General features: G+C 40.9%; 1 protein-coding gene across 3 annotated transcripts in view; it reads left to right on the top strand.

The window, feature by feature from the left end:
* kirrel1a (kirre like nephrin family adhesion molecule 1a) overlaps positions 1-12,454 on the top strand; it is a 33,211-nt gene that overhangs the window by 15,509 nt on the left and 5,248 nt on the right. For 2 of the 3 annotated variants that reach the window (XM_034136326.1, XM_034136329.1), the window contains exons 3-12: positions 2,140-2,289; positions 2,370-2,527; positions 2,619-2,769; positions 3,131-3,236; positions 6,389-6,537; positions 6,734-6,861; positions 8,839-8,965; positions 9,216-9,316; positions 10,736-10,952; positions 11,471-11,578. In XM_034136326.1, the coding sequence (XP_033992217.1) occupies positions 2,140-2,289; positions 2,370-2,527; positions 2,619-2,769; positions 3,131-3,236; positions 6,389-6,537; positions 6,734-6,861; positions 8,839-8,965; positions 9,216-9,316; positions 10,736-10,952; positions 11,471-11,578 (1,395 nt within the window). The remainder of the gene's footprint in view (positions 1-2,139; positions 2,290-2,369; positions 2,528-2,618; positions 2,770-3,130; positions 3,237-6,388; positions 6,538-6,733; positions 6,862-8,838; positions 8,966-9,215; positions 9,317-10,735; positions 10,953-11,470; positions 11,579-12,454) is intronic. The other variant, XM_034136328.1, reaches the window with a different exon arrangement.

Genomic DNA, 12,454 nt, shown 5'->3' on the forward strand with positions numbered 1-12,454 from the left:
TTTGAAAATCCACGCTCGCCCAGTGTGACATCGCGTGTATGTAGCTGTGACGGCTAATGTACGCTGACAAAGTGTTTTTGTAGCGAGATTGAGACAGCAGGGCAGTTTCTGGCCAAGAGATGTAAGAGTTGCTACTGTTAAATAGCAGCCCCCCCCCCCCCTTCCAGTCACACCATGTTGTGACAAACTGTGCACTTATTTAGGTTGATGTGAACTTTAGCCACCTTCTACACATATCATACAATATTTGATGGGAAAGCACTCTGATCTCCCTCGGGACGAGTGACACCCTTCGACTTGGTGAAGGGGCATCACATCTGTCATATAGGCAGAGGGTGACACTGACCGGATAATATCTACTATATACAATTTATTTGTATCGATCCATCAGCTAGCTCACATTCCTTTACGCTGCTGCCCTAAATGTTCCCTCCAGTTTGTCTTTGCATTTCTTCCCCACAGAGGAAATGTCCTGTTTGATTTATGAAGCCCCCCCGCTTGTCTGTCTGTCAACAACAATTTGAGGAACTGCTTGTCTGACTTTGATAAAACTTGGGGGAATGGTGGGTCTCATCGCTGTGATGCAGCATTTTCCGAATTGCGCTGATTAGCCCAAAGGGGGCTGTGCAATTACTGGTCAAAACAAGTAGGCATATTTTCAACTGATTGGTCCAGAGGGAGACTGCACAATTGGTGACATGCTGAGGCCTTGTTTTTTGTTGATGCTGCAGTTGTTTACCCCACATGGTGTAAATATTCAGTTTTTTTTATTATTTTGTCTTGCTTATTACAACATTTCCTTTCTTTTCCTCTATTCTCCCATCCTAACTACTGTATGATTTTGCATCAGTTCTTTTGTTTCTTTTTCTAATCATCACCCTCTCCTCCACTGTCTGTCATGCTATTCCTCTGCGACCTCCTCATCTTAGCTCCCTTGTTCCGTCCTCTTCCTCTTGTTCTCCTTCTTTAAGCTGCCTCTGTTGCACTGAGCCCTCTCTCCTATTCTTCATTTAACTTCTCTACCTTGTCTCTCTCTTTACCCTCATCCTGCCTGACACACTCTCAGTTCATGCTCTCCTCTTCCTGACAACCTTTCTCTCCTCCTCTCTGTCCTTGTCTGTCCCTTCTCCATTCTTCCTGTCTCTCCCTCCCTTTTTCTTACTCCTTTCTCTGAATCATATTGTTACTGTAATGGTCCGGTGCTTCAAGCCAAAGCTTTTAAATAGAAACGTGAATGAACACTGGCCGCTTCATGCTCACATACACATACACACGGGTGTGTGTGTGTGTTTGTGTATGAGCCTCTCTGTCCCTCTCCCCCCCGGTTCTCTGAGCTTTTCATACGCTTTCTCGCTCTCAACATTAGAAATGCAAATGCACGTATATACAAGGCACACATGCACACATGCATGCAGAAACAAGGACACCCAAGGTTAGGCGAGCAGCAGAGTTTGCACATTGACACGGCACACAGAATTTCACATGCCATCTACGTCTGGGCAGCAAACATGAATTCTGCACCATAGACTGGAGTGGATTTGAGTCCTCTAAAACGTTGCTGTCATAATGCATTCATCTTTTCCCCCCGCCGGTGAGGGAGAGCATGGATGCCACCTAATGGTGAGAATGTACAGCAGTGACACAGCTGTGTGGCGGGTGGGGGAAGGGAAGGGAGTACTGAAGAGCAGGGTGTGAGAGTGTGTGTGCATCGTGGAATTGTGTGAATGTGTAGGTTTGGTCATACATTTGTTGTTGTGCACGTCATCATATCATGTGGTTGTGCATCTCCCTGGTGACATTTAGCCTAATGACGAAAAAGTCATGTTTTTGCTTCATTTGTGACTCAGACCTGATGTTTTCTTACCAGCAGGAACAACCACATGCTGCGTGGTGTCGCATTTTTTAAAATTCTGATACAGACCCCAAGGGGATGTTGGGATCCTGTGACGAATTAACAATTTTTGTGTTAAGAGTTCAAATAGGATAGTACCTTCAGCCAGAGAACAACAAGCATAATAGGAATGTAGAATGAGTTTATAAGAAGTGATAAATGTAATCAAGACAGTAAGAAAACCTATTTCCTCAAAGTTATTAAGATGATCTAAATCTTAATGTATTTCGTGTGTATGTGTGTTCCAGCTTGGCCCAGGTACCGCGTGCTGCGAGTGCAGGAGCTGGGCCAGTACAACCTGGAGATCCTGTCAGCTGACCTGTCCGATGACTCGCTGTACGAGTGCCAGGCCCCTGATGCTGCCCTGAGGTCCAGGAGGGCCAAACTCACCGTCCTCAGTACGTTTGTGCGCATCTATGTCAGTGCACGTGTCTATATGTGAGAGTGCTTTTAACACTCCTCTCCTCTCTTGCTCCAGTCCCCCCAGATAACCCGGTGATCGATGGGGGTCCAGAGGTGTTGCTGAATGCGGGGGAGTCCTACAACCTGAGCTGTGTGTCTCGAGGGGCCAAACCGCCTTCTATGATCGAGTGGCTTAAAGATGGGCTGCCTGTAGAGGGGGCTGCCAGCACCACTGTAAGTCTCAAATAGAGACCAGAACCAAGTGTTTCTACAGTACCTGATATGTATTTAAAATGCTTCATCCATGTCTCCACCCCGTCATCAGGAGGTGCTTCCAGACAGGAAGAGGGTGACCACACGCAGCTACCTGCCCATCCAGCCTGTGGACACCGACACTGGGAGGAACTACAGCTGCGTGGCCACCAACCTGGCTGTTCCCACGGGCAAAATCACAACCGTGTCCCTCAACGTACACCGTAAGCTGTTAAATGATATACAGGCAGAAGATGACTTTTACAGAAGAGTATTTGGCCCAGGATTAAAGTAAAAATAGACAAGGAATATTATTTTATTTTGAATTCCAATTCTTCACGATATATTATTACAACAACCTGCTAGTTACTTCACACGGTATCTTTCGACATTTCCAACTAATCAAAAGCAACAAGGCGTCAATTTTGAAAAATAAAACATCTGCGAGCTGCTGAATCTTTCATAGCTTTAACTAAGTAATGCATGGCAGCCATTTTGAATGATCCTCCTCCTTCTCCAGATTGCAGCATATATTAGCTGTAATAAGGCTGTTGTAATGTGAGTCTCTCTCTCTCTCTCTTCCAGATCCACCGTCAGTGACCTTGTCCATCGAGCCTCGCTCTGTCCTGGAGGGGGACAGAGTCACCTTCACCTGCCAGGCCCATGCCAACCCTCCTATTATGGGCTACAGGTCTGCATTCACCTTCAAACACAACCATTTTCATTGGGCCCTGTAGAGTTGGAAAAAGTACTCAGATCTTGCCCTTAACCCTTTGGAGTCCTGGGCTAATTTGGCCGTTTTCGCATACTTTTGATTTGTCTTACTACCATTAAGAAATGTTTGGCATGTCAATGTTTGGTATCTTTTTTTTAAGGACAACCTCACCTATATAACCTGATAGTTATTTTTCTCAGTTTTAGATACTATATGAACATTTTGGACCCAAAATCACAAAAGAATTTAAAAACGGATTTTGAAAATGATATTATTTTTTATATAGGTAACACAAACATGCACAACGAAACAATTTGAAAGCTGTAAATATATACATGGGATGTCACTATGATAATGTGAAAGTTTGATTGAGGTAGCATGAACCTATATACACATTTTATGAACAAATAACAGGTGTATCCATAGGCGTTTTTTCCTCATTTCTCAGTTCTGTCAACAGTGACACAGTAGGCACAACAAAACATTTAAAAGCTTAAATAATGTACATTGGATTTCATTCTGATAAGGCAAAAGTGTTATTATAAATATAATACAAATATATATACACATTATGTACAAAAATCAGTTTTTTTTGTCTTTATCTGTGCCACGCTTCAAAGCAGTTTCTGTCAACAGAGGGCAACATCACAGGCTCCTCCTCCTCCTCCATGTCAAAAAACAAGCTTATAGCTTGACTCACGTTCAGAGTTCTCTTCATCATAGTTGAATCTTCAAAACTCTAAATCTATCTAACTATATCTAAATTCTCAATGTTTGTCTGTCACTTTACTTCAATCGCCGTCTCCCGCCGTCTCTCTTCGTCTCCCGCCGTCTCTCTTCGTCTCCCGCCGTCTCACTTCGTCTCCCACCGCCCGCCGCCTGTCTTCGTATATCTTCGTCTCTCTCCATTTCCTGCCGTCTCTCTTCGGTTCCCGCCGTCCCACTTCGTCTCTTTTCGTCTCGTTACGTATCACTCCGTTTACCTGATTACCTCACCCCCTCCCTGGTAAATACATCCTGTTGAGCAGGATCTACAGTTTCCAGTATTTTCCATTTCGTAAAATGATAAAATACGGCGAAGATATTAAAATATGTGCTTCCATTTTTCATACTTTTGAAATATATTTGTATTAAATTTATATCATCGTATCTCCGTGTTTACTGGGTCTGTTTGCATGAAACAAAGACTGGCATATAGTTTCAAGCCAGTACTTTCGACAGAAACACACGGCAATGTTGTCCGGACTGTTGTTTTTATGCGGCACCGGCTTGAACAGGTCATGTGATCTGATCACGCCGGCGTGACGGTCGACTCCAAAGGGTTAAAGATTCCCTATTATGCTGTTTTTCATCAATATATTATAGGTCTCAGATATATAAAAAACATGTCTCTGAAGTGTTTGGCTCCAAATACCAAACAGATCATTGCAGCATCCCATAATCCCTCTGTTTCAGCCCTGTTTCAAAATGGCTGATTCTCTGTCTGTTACTTTAGATGAAAATAAGGAGCCCCTCTGAGAGAGATTTGGTTAAAAAGAACCCAATGGTGCTCTAGGAGGAGATTCAGGTGATACGGTGGGGGGGGTGATAAGGTGGGGGGGTGTTATCTTGGTTGGTGATTGGCTAATGGTTACACAAGCCAAATAATCGTTATGACATCATAAAGTGGCCAAAATCTGATCAGCTCATTTTCAGACAGGTTTTTATATAAATGGATCAGGACAAAAAGAGAGAGAATCTTTTTTCCTGAAACTTTCAGAATCTCTTTACACAGAGGGGTGTATACATGTACACATGTTGATGTATAAAAGACATGAAAAAGTGGATTTTGCACAATAGGTGACCTTTAAGTAAAAGTAGAAGTAGTAATGTAGTAACGTAGTAGTGTAGGAATACTCTGTTACAAGTAAAAGTCCTTCAATCAAATTGTTACTCAAGTAAAAGTAGTGGCATCAAAATATACCAAAAGAAAAATTATGAATTATTCAGATTGGCCCATTTCCGAATAATTTATATCATATGTTTTGATTATGAATCTTAAGGCATTGTAGCTTGTGAATTGACTCCGGATGTAACTCAAGTCTTATTTAAGTGTTGATTCGCATCATTAATCCAAATCTGCAAAGTAACTAAATGTAGAAGTACATGATTACCTGTGAATTGTAGTGAACCAGAAGTACCTCAACATTTAAGTTAAAGGTCACCTATTATGCAAAATCCACTTTTTCATGTCTTTTCTACATCAACATGTGTCCCCTCTGTGTAAAGAGACTCTGAAAGTTTCAGGAAAAAAGATTCTCTCTCTTTTTGTCCTGATATATTTATATAAAAACCTGTCTGAAAATGAGCTGATCAGATTTTGGCCACTTTATGATGTCATAACGATTTGTTGGCTTGTGTAACGATTAGCCAATCACCAACCAAGGTAACACCCCCCCACCTTATCACCTGAATCTCCTCCTAGAGCACCATTGTGTTCTTTTTAACCAAATATCTCTCAGAGGGGCGTGGGGAGTGGCTCCTTATTTTCATCTAAAGCAGGGGTCTCCAACCTTTTATAATTTTCGAATCATAAATCTAATCGATAGATTTATGATCGATAGATTTATGATTCGAAAATGATAAAAGATGGGTAGACATGTGGAGATTATCCGACTAAACAAAACGTGATCTGTCTCTTAAATGTGTGTCAACCACAGACCTTATTTCAAGCTATTTTCCAAAATCCTATGGACAAATTGCATTGCATTTTTGTCGAAGGAACCGGAAGAAGTTTACTTCCGGGTTTTAGGACGCGTCACTGCGGTTCTCTATGGAGGACTTACGAGCTACCGGTAGCTCGCGATCAACGTTTTGGAGACCCCTGATGTAAAGTAACAGACAGAGAATCAGGACTTTTGAAACAGGGCTGAAATAGAGGGGTTTATGGGATGCTACAATGATCTGTTTGGTATTTGGAGCCAAACACTTCAGAGACATATTTTGTATATATCTGAGACCTATAATAAAGTAATGAAAAACAGTATAATAGTGGACCTTTAAGTACAGTACTTGAGTAAATCTACTTAGTTACTTGACACCACCACTTGTACGGTATTTTTTGAATAACCTGCGTTTTTTCCCTCCAGTTGGGCTAAGGGGGGCGTGTTGCTGCAGGGTGCCAGGGAGAGTGTGTTGACCACCAAGGCGGACCACTCCTTCTTCACAGAGCCCGTCTCCTGTCTGGTCTTCAATGCTGTGGGGAAGACCAACGTCAGCATCCTGGTGGACGTTCACTGTGAGTCACGCCGCACTCATCTGGCCCTGTTCACTTGTTTCTGGCCCACTTCACTCACTTCAGAGTCAGAAGGATAAAGCACACGGCTGTTTGTGTTTCTTTATCCTCTGAGCATGTTCTCCCCTTTAGTCCCCTAGTGCATTATTACTCGAGCACAACAAAGAACATCTCTCCGTCTCTGTTTCTGTGTCTCCAGTCGGTCCAATTCTGCTGGTGGAGCCGCAGCCAAAAACAGTGGATGTTGACTCTGATGTCTCCCTCAACTGCAAATGGGCTGGAAACCCTCCGCTCACACTCACCTGGTTCAAAAAGGGATCAAACATGGTAAGAAGCGAAGAGCCCACGCTTTCCTCTCCTCTTGTGGTCACACTAGTTTTGCAGTTCACACTTTCTTCTCCAGTGTTGACAAAAGCTGCCTTTCATTCAGGGCCAATATTTTGTTTGTACACATCAGAGTTTCCGTTAGCCGGTAATTACCGGACTTTGACCGGTAAAATATGCTGAAGACCGGCAAATCTAAATCCTTCCGGTTAAAATGTCCGGTCAAAATAATTTCCCCTTAGCACAATACCGCATCAGTTGCGCCACTTATGTCATAGACAATAATAGTATGTGACACGCAGCTCTGCATGATCACCTGCAGCGGTGAGTGGAGCAAAACACACTTCAGGTTAGAAAATCACACTTAGCTATTTTAATTACCTCTCAAACTACCTAAACTAGTTATAGATATGTTTATCTTATCACTCATTACTGGATCCGCGAGCTGCACGATACTGACGGGCTGTCAGGAGAGGGAGAAAGCGCTCCGTTTATTATTCCCGTGTTATTATAAGTTACTGTACACTTTTTAATAATGTAGTTAATCTACTATAATTAGTTTGTTTAATATCGAATCATATCAATTTGTTTTAAAGCTCAATAAATAACAAAGAAAGCCTTTGACCGGCACTTTTCTCATTTTGTCCGGAAGATTTAAACTTTAACGGACATGTTGACCGGCAAAAGGAAATTCTAACGGAAACTCTGGTACACATAGAAATCTTTCTTTGCTGCTTCCCTGTCATGACCTATTTCTCAATGTCCCTTTTGTCTTTTAAGCTTCGGTCAAAAACGATAAATGAACTCTCATATATTCAAATGACTCAAACAGCTGACCAGTATCTTTGAAATTCACTAATTAGCATGTTTTTTTTTTAATGTTGAATCAAACAAGAGTGTTTTTTTCTTGATGATGTTGTGGTTTTACTTGGCCTTTGCTGATTGTGTATTTTGTTATTATTAGACAGAGCTAGGCAAGCGTTTCTGTTGTTGCCAAGCTAATTGTCTGCTTGCTCTGGTTTCAAAATGTACGGTACTGACATTAGAGTGGTGTCACTCTTAACCATAATAATCGTATTCCCCAAAATGTTGAACTTTTTCTTTAGCCACAGCCACCAGGACACTAAGGCTGCATTTTTTTTAACTATCAATTAGTCCGCTTATTTTTTCTAGATTCATAAGTGAATAGTCTAGTCTTTACAATGTCAGAAAATTACAATCCCAAGTTAAATGTTGTTTTGTTGGTCCAAACCCTAAAAGAATATCCAGTTTTAAACAGATATTGAACAGAGAAAAGCAGTACATTTCAATTTTTATAAGTACAAACTGTATTTATTGCATTATTTGAATAATCAAAAAGAAAGTTATTATTTCTCTGACTTGATGTTTGGTTTATTAATTGCTGAATCTCTAAAGGACAACCTATTCAAATGTTAGTTCATTTGAATTTTGTCAAATAATTTAATTTCACTAGTTAACCATCACCGTTTTTAGACTGCAATACATGGCTTATAGTTGTATGTGAACATAAATATTGTTCAATATATATATTCTATTTTAGCATTGGCTATCTCTTTTTAAACTGCAGTTAAGATCAGGACTAAAGACAAGACAGCACAGTGAAATAAATCTTCCTCATCATAAGCCTGCCTTAGCAAACTGCACCAGCTTACACCTACATCTGTGTAATTAGTGCAGGTATTTCTCTCTCTAGGTAGTTACATATTTAGCCATAATTTCCCCTCTGCTAATTTTCCGATGGATGTGGTTGCTAGGCAACTACAAAACCTTTGTGATAGGTTAAAAGCGGATGTGCCGTTTGCATTGTTAGAGTCACAGTTGTAGAACACATAAGGCCAGACATGCAAATATGTTGAACTTCTCCACTCGTGAACAGCTTTTATTTTGTTAATCCCTTCACAGTTTTTAAGCAGATTCCTCTTGTTTCTATTTGTTTATACTTTCTCCACTCCCCCACAGGTTCTGAGTAACAGCAACCAGCTGTTTCTGAAGTCTGTGAGCCAAGCGGATGCCGGCCAGTACGTATGTAAGGCCATCGTCCCACGGATTGGAGTAGGAGAGACTGAGGTCACGCTCACTGTCAACGGTCAGAAAACATCCACACAAGTTAACATATCACTGCTGCTAGAGGAAAAGCATGTCGTTTCTTAAAGGTCAGCTTGTCAGTAATTGAAAAAAATAAAAGTCTAAAGTGGTTGCCGGTTATTTTTTAAAATAATACTCTTGAAAAAAAGCTTGGTAAGGTCAATGCCTTAAGAAAAAGCAGCTTGTTTTATTGAAGTCTTTGTATCCATCTTTCACATACACTCACTTATCCTGTTATGTTTCCAATGCAGGCCCCCCCATCATCTCCAGTGAGTCAGTCCAGTATGCAGTGAAAGGGGAGAGAGGAGAGGTGAAATGCTACATAGCCAGTACACCTCCGCCAGATAAGATTGTAAGTGGGAACATGAAAATGTGAAAGCATGACGCACTGTTAAAATCTCCAAATATTGGACCAGAATGAATTATTAAGGCAAAAAGGAAAATCACAAAAAGCATACGGATGTACCTTTTAACCAGATTTGTGTTTCACTGTTACTGTACCTTCCTGTTCCTAAATGGCTCCGCAGCAAATGCTTTTAGGCCCTGTCCCTCTTTTCGCTTTTTGAGTGGTGACTCACCCTTAAACTCTCACAGAATTTCCCTCCGTCCCATCATATAAACAAACTAACACTAAGCCGGGCCGCTTTTAGCTCCTGCGTCAGAAGTCATCCGTGATGCTTTCTCCACTCAGCTGGATGGAACAGATGCAGTCGTAGTAGTCCCTGTGTGACTGATCCATCCTGACTCTCAGCGCGAGCTCCTAATGCGAGCGGCGGAGGGTTTGGACAGAAAAAGATTTATAAAATATAAAGGAGTGAAGAGGAACAGTTGTCCCGGTAAATGCCACAGCCAGGAGATTATCCTTCTTTAGAATAAGTGGGCAGATTATGGGAACATGTGGGCTTATGCATAATTAACTGGCCTTACAGTGTTCCAATGCTGAATAATACAGCTGCTTTTAGTTAAGGTTGGACAATGTGCAAGATTCCCCCCCCCCCCCACACTTCAGTCTGCGCAAACAGACAGACTGTTGCTTCTCTGAGAGAGTCACGCAAAATGTGTTTACATGTGTGAAATATACGTTATCAAATTGTTTGTTTTTTTATCCTTCATTTTCAATTTTTTAAGAGAAAGTAAAATCACTCTCCTTTGAAAATATTAATATTAGTTGTTTCAGAGTCCCTACAACAGAAAACAGAAACATAAATACGGATTAATTCATGAATAAACCAAATAACAAACACACATTTACTGTATAATTGTACAGCAGTTGGGTTATTATTTGTAATAATTTAAAAAATCATTACCTCTGAACGGAACATTGAGGGAAGATAATTACTAGCAGATATTCAGCAAAAAATGTACAAATTAGTTGTCATCCTACATTAAAAGCTTTACAAATATATATGTTCTGAATTTGACGATAGGAGTTTCACATTCTTAAAGCCAATAATTATTTTGAATCAGCCAAAAACTAAAATAACCAGCAGGGTGTTTGGCATAATTCCATGTTAATCACGGAATGCACCATTCTCTTTTTTTAGACAATTCTGGCTGCCTTTATTCTTTGACTTTTGTTGCTTGTCTTGGTGGCTAAGATAAGCATACTTAACTCCGTGTTTGGAGTACATATGCATAATATTCTTCGCACACTGCCTGGAGTTTTAATAAACAATTTTATTGGACAATTTACCCAGGAAGGTGTAATCCCTCCCACACGGTGATTAACTAATTGTGATATAACCTCCTATGGTCTCCTGTGTGTGTGCAGGTGTGGGCGTGGAAGGAGAACGTGTGGGAGAAGGAGAAGGGGACGTTGCTGGAGAGGTACACGGTGGAGCAGAGCAAGTCCTCAGCCGAGCGGGGGGGCGTCCTCTCCACCCTCACCATCAACAACGTGATGGAGTCCGACTTCCTGTCCACCTACAACTGCACCGCCTGGAACTCCTTCGGCCCCGGCACCATGATCATCTCACTGGAGGAGACCGGTGTGTTTCATGCATTTATCATTTAAAGGTCACCTATTATGCAAAATCCAGTTTTTCATGTCTTGTATACATAAACATGCGTCCCCTCTGTGTAAAGAGACTCTGAAAGTTTCAGGAAAAAAGATTCGCTCACTTTTTGAGCCCCCCCCTTATCACCTTAATCTCCTCCTAGAGCACCATTGTGTTCTTTTTAACCAAATATCTCTCAGAGGGGCGTGGGGAGTGGCTCCTTATTTTCATCTAAAGTAACAGACAGAGAATCAGCACTTTTGAAACAGGGCTGAAACAGAGGGGATTATGGGATGCTGCAATGATCTGTTTGGTGTTTCAGCCAAACACTTCAGAGACATGTTTTGTATATATCTGAGACCTATAATATATTGATGAAAAACAGTATAATAGGGGACCTTCAGGAGATAGGGACAACAAACAACAGAAATGTCTGACAAAGTTGGTTGTCGCACCATTACTTATTAATATATAAAACTCTCTTTTTCTCCCTTTCTCCCTCATTTCAGAGGAAGTCCCAGTGGGGATAATAGCCGGTGGGACGGTGGGCTCCACCATCCTCCTCTTCATCTTTCTGCTGGTCCTCGTTCTGATCTTCTACCGGCAACGCAAAGGCAGTGAGTCATTCTCTCCATGTGTCCAACACATACAGTACATTCATGTTTCTGCTGATTCTGATACCATTACAGTACCATCCCCTTCCCTCGCTTGAACTGCTAAGCTGTTAATAATTCATTTGTATGTGTGTGCTTCGCTTAACTAAGCCATCTGAAAATAACATCAGGCTCTTTGAAGCAAATGTAACTCAGTTCCGCCATACTGCCTGCTGCTGTTTTTAACTTCCAGAACATTAAGCAGCAGTTTTGATGGGTCAGAACCAGACGTTGCATTATAAAATCTAAAAATAATTGGTATTTTCTAATTAGGAAAAATAATGAACAGATGCCTCTTGCATTATTGTCATCTGGATAGTACTATAAAAAACTAACGTAGGCAAATTAATCACATCAGATTATACTTATTCTTATTTTTTTCAATAACTAATCTAGTGTTTTTAGCTGATTTTGGTTTTGTTACATTTCTCCATCAATCAAGCTTTTCCTCTCTACAGGGCTTGTCTTCTTTTCTTCTTTTTTTTACTTTATTACCATTTCTCACAGTGCATACAAAACCTATTTACAGAACAAAAATGTAAAGTATTTTCTAACAACTTATTAAATTATAATAATATTAATAATGATAATAAAGAAAAAAGATATAAATAATAAAAAGAGAGAGAAAAAAAAGAGAAAGATATCAAGACAACAAGGAGAAAAAGGAAAGGAAAACAGACAGCTGATTGTGGTTTAAATGCTCACAACTAGACCAAATACAAGCTAAATCAAACACCCCCAGCTTCCTCTCCACCATATGGATGTCGGTGCCCTCTGAACTCGCTCCTCCAGCTCGTGAAAACAAACCAGCGGAGGTGCGTGTGTCCAGCTGTATTCAAC

Source organism: Trematomus bernacchii, unplaced genomic scaffold, assembly GCF_902827165.1.
Source record: "Trematomus bernacchii unplaced genomic scaffold, fTreBer1.1, whole genome shotgun sequence".
Classification (NCBI taxonomy): Eukaryota; Metazoa; Chordata; class Actinopteri; order Perciformes; family Nototheniidae; genus Trematomus; species Trematomus bernacchii.